Source organism: Monodon monoceros, unplaced genomic scaffold (genome assembly GCF_005190385.1).
Source record: "Monodon monoceros isolate NGI ecotype Baffin Bay Population unplaced genomic scaffold, NGI_Narwhal_1 Super_Scaffold_22, whole genome shotgun sequence".
In the NCBI taxonomy this organism is placed as follows: Eukaryota; Metazoa; Chordata; class Mammalia; order Artiodactyla; family Monodontidae; genus Monodon; species Monodon monoceros.
Genome location: NW_021703779.1, coordinates 39,279,496 through 39,295,956, shown reverse-complemented (window position 1 = coordinate 39,295,956; position 16,461 = coordinate 39,279,496). Strand labels below are relative to the sequence as shown.

The 16,461-nt window shown below is 38.7% G+C and overlaps 1 protein-coding gene across 1 annotated transcript; it reads left to right on the top strand.

The window, feature by feature from the left end:
- Positions 1-4,553: 4,553 nt before the first annotated feature.
- Positions 4,554-16,115, top strand: FUNDC1 (FUN14 domain containing 1). Its single transcript, XM_029239965.1, has 5 exons — positions 4,554-4,709; positions 5,450-5,606; positions 8,962-9,037; positions 13,595-13,723; positions 15,468-16,115. Exons 1-5 carry the CDS (start codon positions 4,682-4,684, stop codon positions 15,543-15,545), a joined length of 468 nt encoding a protein of 155 aa, XP_029095798.1. The 5' UTR covers positions 4,554-4,681; the 3' UTR covers positions 15,546-16,115.
- The last annotated feature ends 346 nt before the right edge of the window (positions 16,116-16,461 follow it).

Genomic DNA, 16,461 nt, shown 5'->3' with positions numbered 1-16,461 from the left:
TTTTTAAAATAAAGTTCATATTTACCTGACTACTTGAGATTCCACCTTTATTGTATACTCAGTTCTGGTATATATTGTTTTTGTTTTGGGGTTTTTTTTTTGGCCGTGCCACGCGGCTTGCAGGATCTTAGTTCCCTGACCAGGGATTGCACCCGGGCCCTGGCAGTGAAAGTGCCAAGTCCTAACCACTGGACTGCCAGGGAATTCCCTGGTATATATTGTATTTATTTCTGGACTTTCTATTTCAGTCTCTTAGCGTGTCTGTCTGCTCATACACCAGTATCACACTGTTTTAATTAGTAACTTTAAAAAAATTACGTTTTCATGTGTGGTCAGGCTAGTCCTCTCTCATTGCTCTTCCTTTTAGCGTTTTCCTGGCTATCTTTGCTTATTTTTCTAACCAGTACTCTTTTATCACTACTGTGACCAAGCAGGCCCCTATGGTGTCTTCCCAGGACAGACCCCTCCCCCATATCCTCTGCTTTAGCTCCTGTCTGAAGTACCTAGATAATAGTATCTGCTGCACATTTCTGGAGTTGTTTTACAGATGCAAAAACCCCCACAAAATGGAAGAAATTAACTACTTGATGACCATGAGCATGTAGTCCCCAGACCTACTGGTGCCTAAGGATTGATAATGTTAACCCCTGTTACCTCACCATCAACCAATCAGAGAACTGTGCACGAGCTGATCACTTACCCTGGGACTCCTCCTCCCTCACCTTGCCTTTAAAAATGCTTTGCTGAGACCCATTGGGGAGTTTGGGCTTTTTGAGCATTAGCTGTCTTGGACTACTTGTATGGCACCTTACAATAAATGCTGCACTTTCCTTCACCATGTTACCAAGTCCAAGTTCACTCTGCTCACCGCATGACAGGCCAATAAATTGGGAGACAAGGTGTTGAGGCAAAGAATAGTGACTTTATTCCAAACGCCGGCAGACCAAGATGGCAGACTAGTGTCCTACAGTGTCTTATCAGTGTCTGGATGCTAGTTTCTTTTATAGAACAGAGAGGGGAGGAGGTGAGGAAGTAAAGTAAAAAGGCCATAAGTCTTGCAAAATATCTCCTGGTTTTGGCCAGCCACAGGGAGGGGATATGTTAATTTCTTCTTTTCTGCAGCCATTCACAGGTGGGCAGGGTCAGGGTGCTTCCCTGTGAGCTGAACAAAGGCACTTTAGTTTAACATTCAGGCAGAGGGGCAGGGTTTCCCGAGGAAGGCCATTACATATGCCAATAGCTATAGATAGAACAAAAGCAATGGAAAGCAAAGGTCAAAGTAAAAGAAACAGATCCAATATGGAGTCAGATTTTGTTCTTCCCTGTTACAACCACAACCTGGTGTCAGTCGATTGGCTTTACTGCGTGCAGGTGAGCAGACCCAAGTTTGGTTCAGTAACAATACCTTATAAACCATTTAGTTCTGAAACCAAGCAGGACCCTGTGGGGCCCTCCCTGGTACAAATCCTTTCCATGTCCCCCATTTCTTGTTTGTAGGAAATAGGCTTCGTTCAGCCTCCTTGACCTTCCCTGAGTTCCAAAGGGCAGATTCAAGCAGTTCGCTAATTAGCGAAGGAAGGGGATGTAGAAACAAGGGAGGAGCGGTCAAGAAACAATAGTGCAGACTTGGGGCAGGGTCCTGGCTCCTCCTCAAGGAATATACATAACAATACCTTTGAGTTCTGCAGGAACTAATGCCCCCACCCAGGTGGAGGATGGTAACTTCAGGTAACTTTTGCCTATAAAAACTTCTCCCCATAAAAACTTCTCCCCTAAGACCATTGGTGAGTTTGGGGGTTTTGAGCACAAGCCACCTGTTCTCCTTGCTTGGCCCTGCAATAAACCTTTCTCTGCTCCAGACTCTGATGTTTTGGTTTGTTTGGCCTCACTGTGCGTTGGGCACACGAACTTGTGTTCAGTAACAGCCAGCAGGCTAGAATCAAGTCTGCAACATAATTCATTCCAGTTCTGCAACATAATCCATTCCAGTTTATCAAGTCTTAATGCTTTTTTTTAGCAGAAATTGAATAAATCACTTGCAATAAAACTGTAAATACAATTTGGTAAACAGTTTTTTCATTTAAGCACTTTCCTGTTATTACAGTCTTTTTAAACATAACATTCCATAATTTCCATAACTATTCATCTACTGTTGGATACTTTCCATTTTCCCTATTGTTTCTATTCCTTTTCATTATGAAAAACAAAACAAAACAAAACAACAACCCTGCAATGAGTATCTTTATGCATAAGAACACTTTAAATAGTTTTCGGCACTGATCTTTAGTGGGATTATTGAAGTGGCATCTTTAAAATTGTGGATACACATTACAAAACCTTCTACCTGTTTACACTCCAACAAGCTAGTTCATGCAGCATCAACTTTGCCACACTTTTCTCATCAGCAATTGATTACCTCAGTACTTTGAAAGGTCACTTACAGCATTTTAAGTGTGCAAACGTGGGGTGAGTGGGCTCCATTGTGTTGGGATTAGTTGTAGCCAATGGGGGAGGTTAGATTGCCCAGGGACTGAATTGTTCTTCTGTTTGTTTTTTTGTCTGCTTTTTGTTTTCTCAATTCTGACTAAATTGTTTTTAACAAATGAGGTTTCCAAAGACAATGAGGAAAAGTGGAGATCAGGAAGGAATAGTTTCATTATAGTTTCATTATGGAGTAAATAGAAAATGTTTTCTATTTCAAATAAGTTACTCATAAACTTTTGGAACACTACCCATTGAAAAGCTGAAGGCTACATGAATTATGTTTTGGTACAGTTGGTACCAGTGTTAAGATATCAGTGTTCACAATGAAAATGTTTATTACTGCTGACTGAAAAAAACAGAAAACAAAAAACAAAAAAAAAAACCACTATTCAAAGTGGGAATTAAAAAAAAAAAATCACCCGCCTTGAACCCATCAGGAGGATCAAAGCACCTTTTAAAGCCTGTGTACACAATTTACACATTAAACCACTCGTCATTGAGCCAACAAAATGACAGCTTTTTCGATACTGGGAAAGAAAAAAACTCACACTAGAAAAGTATATTATACAACCAACTTCCTTGAGGTAATGGCAAGGGCATATCACCGCAAGAAAAAAGGGAAGAGCATTAAAAAGTTCCTTCTCAGCCCTTAAGTCCTTTAGAGAAATGATTGCCTTTTAACTCATTTTTGGACATGTTTTGGATGCATTTTGGATACAAAGGTCTATTCTTTGTTATCTTAAGAGCACTGTTTTGTTTCCATTTTCTCCCCATTTCTCCATAATCGTTTGATTCTAAATACCATTTCCATGACAGGAAAGTGGCTTCTTTTTGTACTTGGCAGATATTGCTATAAGTATGTGAAAGTGTCATTTGGATGTCATTGGCCCAGTCAACCCTCTTCCAATTTGTAATTTTGCTCTTTCAGTTTGTATTTTTCATTTCTCTTTTCTCCTTTCTTCCGTTTCAGTGGCCCATCATTTGCCGTTTCTCTTATTCTTTAGCACCTCATTAGGAGTGGGTAGGCAATGGGGAGGAAGGAGTGTATAAACTCAAACCTGTTAACTCTTGGAAAAAATATTTCAGTGAAGATCTCTGAAGTTATGACCCTTAAAGTTACTTTGTTTCCGAAACGTGTAATCTTATGCAAATTGAAGACTAACATCTCCAGCCAGTCTTAGAATTGTATTTTGGGGGGGCACAGGGTGAGGAACTTGAATCAACCCTTGCATTTAGAGCACCAGGACTTGAAAAGCCAAGTGCAATTATGTAAGTCAGTATTTTAAATAATACAACCTCTACCAGAATTTCTTGTTTTTCCTTCATCTCCATATTCTCGTAATAGGAATACTGATAGGGCTGTTTTAATTGTACAGAGAATGCGGGTGCAATGCAAGTTCAAAACAAGTTTGGGGGCTGGTTTACGTGAACCTGAGTTAGCTGCTTGGCAATCAACACGGTTTTTCATTCAACAGAATCTCGTGATGCTTCTGGGTGAAGAACTTGCCCTTGTTCCTGTCAGATTTAAATAATAAAAATGATGCTTAAAAATTATGTCCTCTTGAATAACTCGTGTCAGGTCAGTTCTTAGGCCTCCCTCTTCCTCCTCAGGTTCCTGGCAGGAAACGCGTGGAGAAGGAGAGGATGAAAACGTTCCAGTTCCCAGCTGCAGCGCGTTAGAAATATTTTCCATCCGTTAGTTGAGCCCTTGACTGCTTGAAAAGTGTGGTTTGAAACAGGGTTTCGCTTATCTCTTTTTAAAAGCCTCTTTCTGGTATAGTGTTACAAATAGCAAGCGGGTTTCCGATTTAACCACCAAGTGACGCCCCCTCCCCTCCAGCCCTGAGGCTCTTTAAAACAAAATAATCAAAATTCAGGTTCTGTAAATTCTAGAGGGGGAGGGGTGGGAAACCAGGCTTGTGGAGGGCAACGGACTACAATTCCCACAAACCCTCGCAGGCTGGTATCCAGCCTGTCTCTCCCCTCTCCCCCTCCCACGCCCCTGTGCCCTGCGCTTGCGCGGAAGGCCCTCCGCTTAGAGGAGGGGGCGGGGACAGAACTACGCGCCTGGAGGAAAAGGAGGAGGAGGAGGAAAAAAGAGACCATAGACTTCCACCTGGGCCTAGAGCGGTTCTTAAAGTAGCAGGGAGAGGCGGGCGGGTTGGGACCACCTTCAATACAGGCCGCCGGCGGTATCATGGCGACCCGGAACGCCCCTCCCCAAGGTGAGCGGCCGGGGCCCGAAGTAGTATCTTAGAGACGGCTCACAGCTCTCGACCTTGGCTCGGGGGTGCGTCTTCCTTCCCCTGTCCCAGGGTTCCTGGGGGCTCTGTTTGCTTGAGGCAACGCTTTGAGCACCCACTTCGGACTAGACTCGCTCTCCCCTCTAGGACCCTCGCCCTCAACACAGCCCCACCTCCTGCCTTACCTTCATCTCCGGCCGTTCCTGTCCGTCTTCTAATGTTTTTTGGTTGTTGTTTTTTTTAAGTCTTGGTTTTGAAATCATTTCTTCTTGTCGGGCCTCTAACCGGTTCCGTCAGTGGAGGACCCCCCTTCTTTCTCCCACTGATGAAAACGGACCCTGCACTGACCCTGAACCTGAGATTTGGGGGTGACCTTTCATGCTGTGAAACTTTGAACTGACCCACTGAGATTGGGGGGAGACCCTGCTGTGAAACTCTGACCTGTCCCTACTGAGATTTGGGGTGCGGGGGTGACCCCTCTGCTGCGTAACTGACGTTGCCCCGGCACCCAGGCCGGTCTCTGGGCCTTTGAGAAGGAGATGCATGGCCCTTTACCCTCAAGGCCCTAGTCTCAGGGATTGGGTTTAAGAAACTTTGTTTCCATCTGGGCGTTTTTAGCTGTATGCCAAATGTAACAATAAGTTGTAACAGATGAAAATGTACAGGGCATTTTTAACTTTCGGTTGACTGTAAATTTGTTGCTTTCATTTTTTGCTTTGAAGAATATGAAAGTGATGATGACTCTTATGAAGTGTTGGATTTAACTGAGTATGCAAGAAGACACCACTGGTGGAATCGAGTGTTTGGCCACAGTTCCGGACCTATGGTAGAAAAATACTCAGTAGCCACCCAGATTGTAATGGGTGGAGTGAGTGGCTGGTGAGAAAAACATCTTTTTTTGTTAAATTTCATTGGGAGCCTGACTACTGCCCTTTTGTATCTGGGCCAATTACGTGCTCAGTCAGTGGCTTTACACTGTTAATCCCAGAAGAGCTGTACCTTGAGGCTTTTCTCTGTGGTATGATTAGTGTAATCAACACTTAGAGACTGTTGGGTTTTGGTGATCATCCTCCGCCACCCTCCACTGTTCCCTCCTCACCCTTCCTTTGATTCTTTGTATATTTTCGCCCATTTCAGATTTCGCAGATATAGTGAATCTGATTCAGTGACGGTGGGTAAGGAGGGAAAAATATAGAAGACTTAATTATATGTAAATAATTTTTACTTGTTCAGTGCTAACAACCGGAAAACCCTGTGAGAATTCCCGCAGTAAAACTGGTCTCCAGGATTATCAGCCCTGTGGAGAGCAGTGTAAAATTCTCAGTAAAAAGAACTGATTATGATACAGATGACTCTAATTTGGATTATGATAATACTTTGAAGAAGAGTTGTAGATTGGGTCTTGGTTGGAATTAAAGGACTGATTGCTTACTCAGTAATAATACTGTGGAGTACATTAAGGGGGAGAGGTTAATAAGCATTAACCTAACCAGTTAACATTTCAGATCACATGATTATATAATTGCTACTGTAGATATAATTCTGTTATTCTTAGACTAAAAGATTAGCCAAATAACAAGGGTCAGAAACAAGTTTGACTCTTTATTTTGAAAATGTTCATGACCCTAGAGAATTTCTGAAGTTAGTGTACGTGCTTAACTTGTGAGTAATCATTTATTTCTTAGATTCTAAGTTAAATTCATCTTACATTAATTTAAATATTTACATATTCAAACTGAGTATAAAATGATTTTTTTGATTTGTGTTTTACTTGCACCTTGGAACAATGGTGCACTCTTTTATGCCTTTTTTTAATAAATGCCATTTTATGGTAGAAACACTCACTGTGAAGATTCTGTGACAAAGAGGTGCAGTATTTATTCATGATGTGTACTTATTAGTGCTGCTTATGAAAAAAGCCTGCAGTTAGAGAGATGCCTGGTCAGAGCCCTGGTTATTCAGATGATTTTTCACAGGCCAGTGGTACCTTGATGCCCACAATTCAGGGCCTGGCCTTCTGCTTAAATAAGCTCACAATTTGGTGCCATGGGTGATGGGTTAATGTGAGTCAAGGCCTAAAGCCCCACCTTAAAAGAGACTAAAAAATAATTGAGCAATAGAATTAAATTGCTGTGTGTTTTCTCCTTGTAGGCTAAGCTTGGTGAGAAGCCCAATGATTGGCAGAAGTTTGCTTGGAAAGCCTAGAGACAGAAGAGGGGAAGTTAGTAGACTCATTTTAGTGGCTCATGCCGTCAAGCAAAGGACAGACATGCTTGTGGAGCACATTCCCCAGGATATTGTTAAGACCTGGCTGCTGCTTGCCTCCTCTGTTCCCTTTTCTGAGTCTTTGTTGCTGTCTCCCCTACTGAGGGACACATATGTTTGAACTGTAGCCAGGTGTCAGTCCAGGAGCTGTGTAATAGGACTCTAATATTATACAGGTGATTTGTTGCAATGACTTTAGATTCAGTGTAATAAATTTTTGGAATTTTCTTAGGGTATGAAACTGATGTACTGTTGTGGCATACATTAAGGAGGAATGGTTAATAGATGTTAACTTAACGAGTTAATAATTCAGACCAATTCAGGACATGAATGGGAAACTGAGGAGATTATGTTTAGCTGTAGGTAGCTATAGGTTCTTGATCATAATAAGAAATTAAAACTGATAGCAGGATGGGTGGCTGCTAGGCGAGATGGGAGGTGTGAAGATTAGCTAGAGTGTCCTTAGTGTGGTCTGGAAGCAAGGTAGTGATGCCCCTGAGGATGGAAAGAAGACAAAAGACAATCAAATGATGTTTTGGCGATACTCGAGTATATACAATTGCCCGTCAGTTGGACCCCAAAGGCAATGAAGAAGGCAGCCTGAGATGAGCATGAGGTAACAAGCCTAGAGAATGGTGCAGTCACTTACAAATTGGGACCTTAGCAACAGCTGGTTTGGTTGGAAAGATGTTTGCTTTGGGACGTTTTGAATATGTGGTTCTGGGTGGCAAGAGAAGCTCATCATTTAATTGGAAATGTAAATTTTCCATTTATGAAGGTGTATGTGTATTAGTTTCCTAAGGCTGTTGTAACAAAGTACCACAACTAGGTAGCTTAAAATGAGGGAAACTTATTCTCTCACAGGTCTGGAGGCTAGAAATTTGAAAGGTGTCAGCAGGGTTGGTTCCTTCCTGGAGGCTCAGGGAGAATTTGTTCCATGCTTCTCTCCTGTCTTCTGGTGGTTGCCAGCAATCCCTGGCATTCCTTGACTTGTAGACATATCACTCCAATTCTGCCTCTGTCGTCACATGGCTGTCTTCCCTCTGTGCATCTCTATGACACATTGGATTTGGGGCCCACCCAACTCCAGTATAGCCTCATCTGAACTAACTACATCTACAATGACCTTATTCCAAATAAGGTCACATTCTGAGGTTCTATGAAGGACATGGATTTCGGGGGTGACACTCTTCAACCCAGTACAGAAAGCTGGAGTTGGAAATCTGAGATTCTTTTGCATACTGGGTCTGGAATACTTAAGGGAATAATGAGCTCACTGAAGGAGAGAATCAAAAAAGAAGTATGGGTTGACATCCTTACAGGATAGATGAGACAAAACAGGTTTAATATAGAGATAGGAATAGATAAGGAGGCCATGAGAAATATGGGCTGAAGTATAGTTGTGAAGGTGGAACTCCAGCTGGACCTTAAAGGGTAGGAAAGTTTTAGATAGGTAGAGCTAGGTAGAAACCCCTAGAAGCAGGGAGGTTAATAGCTTGAGCAACAGTGGTGACATATTTGGAAACTGGGTTGGAGCAGAAGGTTTGGGTAGAGTGAGAGTCGGCCAGGTGTGTGGAACATCTTGAGTGTATTAAAAAAAACAAAACAAAACAAAACTAAGCACTTTTATTATGAGGAATTTCAACTTAATACAAGTATAGAAGGAAGAGTATAACGAACCCCTGAGTACTTAACATTCAGTTTCAGTAGCCAGTCTTTTTCCTGTAAATTCCCCTCTTCTTCTCTCCATCCCTTATTTTGAAGCACATCTCAGACAATTTAGATTATGCACTTTTGACTAGTCTATATAACTGATGGGAAACATTGTGGGTTTCTGAGCGGGTAAGGGGCATGATCAAAAGAACTGGGAAGACATTAAGATTTTATTAGGAAAGCAGTGAAAAGTAGAAGGGAGAGAGTTTAGTACGTCATTGATTGTTCTCATCCTTTGTCATTTCTTCCATTAAAGGTGTGCGGGATTTTTGTTCCAGAAAGTTGGAAAACTTGCAGCAACTGCAGTAGGTGGCGGCTTTCTTCTCCTTCAGGTATGTCAGAGCTTTTGGTCCTTGCCTCTGCTTACATATGTAGCCCTTAGGAACTGAGAAAGTCAAGTTTAGCCATTTCACTCCTGTCCATTTTAATAGAAGATGGAATTTCTCTTTTAGGCATCAGTTTATGGAAAAACTAAAATGAGTTTTGAAAGCTGGCATCTGTCATGAAAAGCATCAATTTAAATACTTCTGAGGTTTTTTAAGCATAGTTTGATCCCAGCTATTAAAAACACAACTGTTAAAATTTGAGGTATCTCATTTTTTGTTATTTACCTAAATTTTCCTTGAAGCATCTCCCTGGAAAAATAAACATTTCATCGATAGCATAACCTGTTCATGCTGACCATTTAAAACATATATTTAAAATTCACACACACTCTCAAGAACCTGCTGTATAAAAAAATAAATAAAATATAATCCAAAAATTCAAAAAAAAATTCACACACATTCTCATACACAATATATAAAATTCAAGAAGTCTCTTTCCTGTTTCCTAGCCAGTTTTCCTTCCTAGGGGAAAATGCTGTTAGCAATTTCTAACATGTTTTTTAAAACTAGGGAACCATAGTAATATAGAAAGTGGAAAATTGGGTTTAAAAAACCATTCATAATCCTATTTCTGAGGCAAGTGGATTTGAAGTTTTAGTCTTGTTCATGTTCCTCTAAGTATAAGGTTCAAAAATGCTTTGCTGTTAGAGGATGTTTATCAGGATATTATCTGGCATTCATGTCTGCTTGGCATATATTTTCCCCAAAATATCATTCCCTGAAGATCAAATATAGTAAATCCTAAAATTGAAAATTTCTGGGAATGAATGTTAGCAACAATTTTAAAGATACAGAAATCTGTCAGATTTTAAAAATGATTGATGGTCATAGCAACCAAAATCTGAGTTCAGCACCTAAGCCATTGATCATGTAATAACCAGTGTCATTACCTGAAGTACAAAGGGACTGGATTCATATGTGTTAAGCACAGATTTTAAGTTGTTTACTAAGCAGTTTAAATATATACATATACATATATATATTTTTTTTCTGTTGGTGGTATTATTAGGGGTAATTGCTTATGACTTGTGGTAAGAGGTAAAAAGGAGTATGGTTCATATCTAAATTTAGTCCTTTGGATGAATATGCCAGTATTTGTACAAAGGAGAATTTTATTTAAGCTGATTTTTGACTTGGGTTTATATAGAACCAAGAATTAAGATATTTATATAGTTATCAAGAATCAAGATAGTGAATTCTATAGCTATTTTGAAAACTCAGTTGTCATTTCTGTTAGTGGAAAAGGGTACTGGACCAAAGCAGAGTTCCCTAAAATGTTAACAGATAGAGAGAATTATACATTTCAGTGTACTCTGCATGTCAGTTTTTCAGAAGTCCATTTCAGTCCGCTTGATATGTACCCTTCAAACCCACGTTTTGCTGTTGCCACCTTCTACTTCGTGTCTAGTCCACATATTGTTTGAAGTCACTGATTAGAAGAGCATGAGACCTGTCAGCATCAAACCAATTTTTCCCACAAATGTGACTTACCTTGAAAACTCAGTAGAAGGAAACAAAGAAGAAAAAAGAAACAAATGGCATTTAGGCTAATTACCTATTATTTAGTCTCGCTTCCATATTTTTATTAAAGATAAATATTAGTTTGCTGACAACTTAAAGCTTTTCTAGTAACTCAGGTGTTTTCCAATAGATATTTACCACACTGCCATCTTAAAACAGACAGTGGTATATAAATCTTTTCAATTTATTTATTTATTTTTTTGAGTTGTACATGTCCATAATTCAGAGAGTCAAGTACATGTATAATGCTTATTACAGATTAGGGTAGTTCTTTGCCTCCCTCGCTACCTCCCCATTCTTCCCTCCCTTGAGGTAACCAGTTTGAACTACTAGCTGATTCTTAAGGTATTTATTTCCTTTTTCCTAAACAAGTGAATTGGACATTTCTTTATCTTTCAGTTTGAGGTATTAACTGTTGGCTTCCCGTTATGGAATATGGGAATTTAGCTATGACGTACTGAATGTCTGTGTGCCCCACCCCCCCAACCCCCACATCATCTGAGTATTGTTATTTCATAATTGTATTAGATCATTACCTGGAGTTCACTGAGCTCTGGAATCTGTAAAGTAATGTCTTTAACCATGTTCAGGAAGGTTTTGGCCATTATTTCTTTAAATATTTTCTCCTATTCTTTCTTCTCCTTCTGAACATGACTCTGATTGATGAATGTTGGGCTCTTTGATAATATTCTGAGGTTTTGTTCATCTAGTTTTTCAGTCTTTTTTTTTCAGATTGTGTAATTTCTAGTGATCTAGCTTCAGGTTCACTGACTCTGTCATCTACCTTCTGCCGTTAAGGCTATCCAGTGAATTTATTTCAGATACTGTATTTTCCAATTCTAGAATTTTCATTTGATTCTTTTTATATTTTCTATATCTCTGATGAGATTTCTTATCTTTTCATTGATTACAGCTGTAGTTTCCTTTACCTCATTGAGCATAGTTACAGTACTGCTTTAAAGTCCTGTAAATTTCAATATCTGGGTCATCTCAGAGTTGGCATCTGTTGATTTTCTTTTGCGACTAGGCCACATTTTCTTGTTTTATCATATCAAATAACTTTGTATTTTATCCCTGGGCATTAGGAATGTTACATCGTGGAGAATCTGGATTCTGTTTTATTCCTCCGAAGTTTGTTAATGTTTTGATTTTAGTAGGCAGTTAACTTGGTTAGACTCAAATTGCAAACTCCATTTCACCTGTGGTGGATAGTGGCTCAAATCTCAGTTTATTATTTTTTATTTTTATTTTATTTTTTTTTTGCGATACGCAGGCCTCTCACTGTTGTGGCCTCTCCCATTGTGGAGCACAGGCTCCAGGCGCGCAGGCTCAGCGGCCATGGCTCACGGGCCCAGCCGCTCCGCGGCATGTGGGATCTTCCCAGACCGGGGCATGAACCCTTGTCCCCTGCATCGGCAGGCGGAGTCTCAACCACTGCGCCACCAGGGAAGCCCTCAGTTTATTTATTTTTTAAGCCTTAGCCAGAGTGCTTCATTATGCCCCATGAATGTGTGGTTCAGAACTTGGGTAGAGTTTACACATAGGATTTGGGGCTCCCCTTCTCTAGCTGTGTCCTTTCTGGCAGCTGTTATTGTCCTGGGCTCTGCCCTCTGGTTCTTCAGGCCAGAAAGGTGGCATGTTTTCTATTGAACTTTTAGCCACCCTGCAACTGCATCTTATCCTCAGGGTAAAGCCAAAAAAATGGGCAACTTACCTTACATTGGTCTCTTCCTACAAGTTTCACCTCCTCTTCAAAATCTGCTTCCTTTTGTTAATTCTGGAGCCCTTGTGTTTTAACCAGGGTTTATAGTCGCTGTCTATGGGAGGGACCTTAAGGTTCATCATCCCCTCCATGTCTGTGACCCAAATTGCCATGTCAGGTATTGCCAGGAAAAGCTTTCACTTGCCATTTGGTTTCATTACTACTCTGTTTTGCTGAGGCTAGAGTTAGAAGTGATAGAAGGTGAGTAAATATAGGGATAAATGCAGATAAATAGATTCTTCTATGGAGTCATTCACAGTGAAAATGGAACCTAAGATTCCCAGCCTATTTATATAAAATCAGATATTTTTATTTTTTCAAGTATTTTATGTGTGGTTCATACTTAAAGTGATGTATTAAAAGATTACAAAGAAAGCATAAGCTTGGTAGAAGTGATTTATAATGGTATACAAGGCTCAATTGTTTACTACTCATGTGATTCTTTATACGTTGATTGTATTATTCGGAGGGACTACCTTTACTGACTTAACACACACACTGTTGTTCCTGCTCAGATTTTGCAGTGTCTCAGTAGCACCATATGAGAGTTTTTCTTAGGGGTAGTAGGCATTTAGCTGTAGTTTTATTAAAAGGATTTATGGCATGAAGGTTGTTTAGAGCATATTTTCTTTTATATTTCACTTTCAAAAGCAATTACCAGAAAGTATTCTTAATTTGACTAAAGAGTCAGAGTTAGTGAAGAGCCTTTATCAAGCTACTTTAGTGACCTAGTAGCTGATTGGCTACTGATCTCTTATAATTAAACATCTCTTTGATTAAAGGTACTTTTTTATTAGCTATATAATTTCAATAGTCTCTGTGCCTTTTTAGCTCATTCTCAAATTCCAAAAATTATGATAGGATTATAGAATAGTTATAATACAATTTTTGGAATCTTTTCCCATTAAGTACTGTACTTCTCTTAACATAGTGTTCATCACATCTAAGTAATAATTTATGCTTAAGTCTGTTTTCCCTAATGGACCATAAGCTCTCTGAGGGTGGGGACCTATGTCTCCCTTGTTCTTGGCCACAGCTTGGAGACCTAGAACAGTGCTTGGCACAGAATAGGCACTCACTGTCTGTTAATGAATAAATTAGTGGATAAATTGTGATTTCTTACCCATAAGCTTCATACATTTCTTGAAATCTAAATGTTCATATATCGTATTAGCAACCTAGTTGGTTTAGAATTAACCATTTTTATCACATTTTTGCAGATTGCCAGTCACAGTGGCTATGTGCAGGTCGACTGGAAGAGAGTTGAAAAAGATGTAAACAAAGCAAAAAGACAGATTAAGAAACGAGCAAATAAGGCAGCACCTGAAATCAACAATATAATAGAAGAAGTAAGACAATGTACATTTTTGGCTCCTTTTTTTTTTTAATGAATCTCAGTAGAAAATGTGACTAGGGATTATCTTCTTTAAAAAAAATTGGTGTTTCTGGTCATATCTAGAGCGTTAAGTAAAATTTGGGATCAAGCCACCATTTAAATCACTCATTATTTTTTTTACTTGTTAACTAAAACTACCTTTTTCTTTTTTTTGAAGTGGAATAGTTTGAAAATGTATATATTTATTTTATTAATATATATATTAGTTTTATTCATGTTTTTATGTGAATTTTGCCTGTTTTCTTCTTATATTCTGTTTAGAATTGAATTGAATGCTCCTTTGCCTTTATTTTAATTCTGTCCTTTTACTTCCCCCAACTTTTATTTTGAAAAATTTCAGATCGGTTGAAAAGTTGAAAGACAAAAACAGTGAATACCCAAATACCCTTCACCTATTCATCAAATTGTTCATGTTTCACCACATTTGCTGGTGTGTGTGTGTGTGTGTGTGTGTGTGTGTGTGTGTGTGTGTGTGTGAGTGAGTGAGTGAGAAATTTACCCTTTTTTTTGTTTTTTCCCGAACTGTTTAAGACATCAGGTCTTTGTATTCTTGAATACTTCAGCACATATGTCCCAAGAGTACGGATATTCTCCTATACTATTACCATTACCCTTATTAATCCCCCCAAACTTAACATGATACAATAATATTTCCTAATATAGAGTTCATATTACAATTTTTCCACAAAATATCTTTTACATCTTTTCCCCCCGATTAAGAATTACATATTGCATTTGGTTGTCATGTCTGTGAAGTCTGCTTTAATCTTAGATGGTCCCCTCGTCTGTTTTTTTGTTTTTGTTTTTCTGTCTTTCATGACACATTTTTGAAACATCTAGGCAGAGTATCGTACAGTCTGGCTTTGTCTGATTGCTTCTTCATGATTTTATTTGGGTTAAACATTTTATCAAGGTGTTATTTTTTTGATCCTGTGCATTTTTTCCTACTGGCTAAGTGAACTGACTGCTAATAAGTATCATTGTGCATATGCTGTGGGAATTTATTAAATCATCTACGTTAAAAACTTGCTGAATGGACCATTTATGCCAGCTCTATAAGGAGATTTCTTTTTACCTGTGAGAATTTTGCTGTCCATATGCCTGTTATCTCAGAAGCAGGAAGTTTACTGGGCCTGGCTGGGGGCTCTAGGCTCCTTCAGTTTGTAACGGACAGCCCTGGCATCTTGTCTGGTTGTTGGCACCTACAATAGTAGGTACACAAGAATTTTTGCTGAATATTTACTGAATTGAGGAAAACATCTGAAAACGATACTTAGCTCTGGATTTAATAATTAAGAATATTTTTAAGAATTTATATCTTTTCTTTTTCTTATTGTGGTAAAATACACATAACATAAAATTTACCATTTTAACTATTTTTAAATGCACAATTCACTGGCATTGTGTACATTCATACTTTTGTGTGACCATTACCACTACCCATTTCCAGAACTTTTTCATCATCCCAAATAGAAACTCTAACCATTAAGCAGTAATTCCCACAATCAACCCCTCTCCCCAGCCCTTGGTAACCTCTGTTCTACTTTCTGTCTTGATGAATTTGACTATTCATATAAGTGGAAATTATAACAACATTGTCCTTTTTTAGTCTGTCTTATTTCACTTACTGTAATGTTTTCAAGATTCATCCATGTTGTAGCACAATTCAGAGTATTTTTCTTTAAACTTTGTTTCAGGCAACAGAATTTGTCAAACAGAACATTGTGATATCCAGTGGATTTGTGGGAGGCTTTTTGCTAGGCCTTGCATCTTAAGGATATGAATGTTCTATCACAGTGGAGTCACCTCTGAGAAGACAAATGGTGGTGACAAGATGGTCTCAGCATTACGCATTGACAGATTCTCCAGGATGACAAGAAACAACTAGCTGGACAGTACCAAACTCACTGCTTAGCATTTTGCCATCTGAAATTTGGCAGACTGGTATCTGCTATAAAACAATCTATATGGTCTGTGTATAATAGTATTCCTGAGCAAAACATGGCTTTCATTATTTTTTAAAAACTTGCATTTGTTTAAAATTTGCCTATAAAACACCACCGTTGGATGTAGATATGGAGAGAGAAAAAAATTTGTTGGCTATATTCCCCAGTGAAGTATCATCCTCATTTTATTTAAATAGGATGTTCTCCATTGTGCTTTTAGTATAGTGCCAATAATTTAAAAATTTGTATTATAGCTTCAACAGTAGGGCTGACATTTTTTTAAGGATATGTTTGCAATAAATTGAAGAACTGTAATGCCCTTTTATGGAAGGATTTACAAATAATAGAATTATTAAGGTTATTAAACAAATTTAATACCAATTTTTAGGTTGTTTTTTCCTGCAATTCTTACTTTGCTTACTATGTAATAACTGTAGTAAATGCTCTTCTAGGGAAATACTACATGTCTAAAGCTCTTCTTTTTTTTGATGTCTGTAGTTGTAAAAATATCTCCTTGCATATAAGCTTCTAATTTTTTTATTCATTTGTTTATCTTGGCAGCCTGGGTAGAATTAATTATTTTGAGGGTACATATAGTTGGGTCACTGATTCGTTTTATTAACTTTGAGTGAACCTTGTTTTTCATTTAAAAAAATCCTAATTATTATTTAGACCCTTTCTTTACAAAGAGGTAAAAATCACCTTAAAATACTTAGTAGTATAGTATGAATTTATTGTCTGAAGA

Excerpts from the sequence above, each read along its gene's own strand:
- FUNDC1 (XM_029239965.1), top strand. The coding sequence starts at position 4,682 with ATGGCGACCCGGAACGCCCCTCCCCAAG. Across the intron at positions 5,607-8,961 it reads ATGGGTGGAGTGAGTGGCTG|GTGTGCGGGATTTTTGTTCC; the intron begins GTGAGAAAAACA and ends CTTCCATTAAAG. Across the intron at positions 13,724-15,467 it reads TCAACAATATAATAGAAGAA|GCAACAGAATTTGTCAAACA; the intron begins GTAAGACAATGT and ends ACTTTGTTTCAG.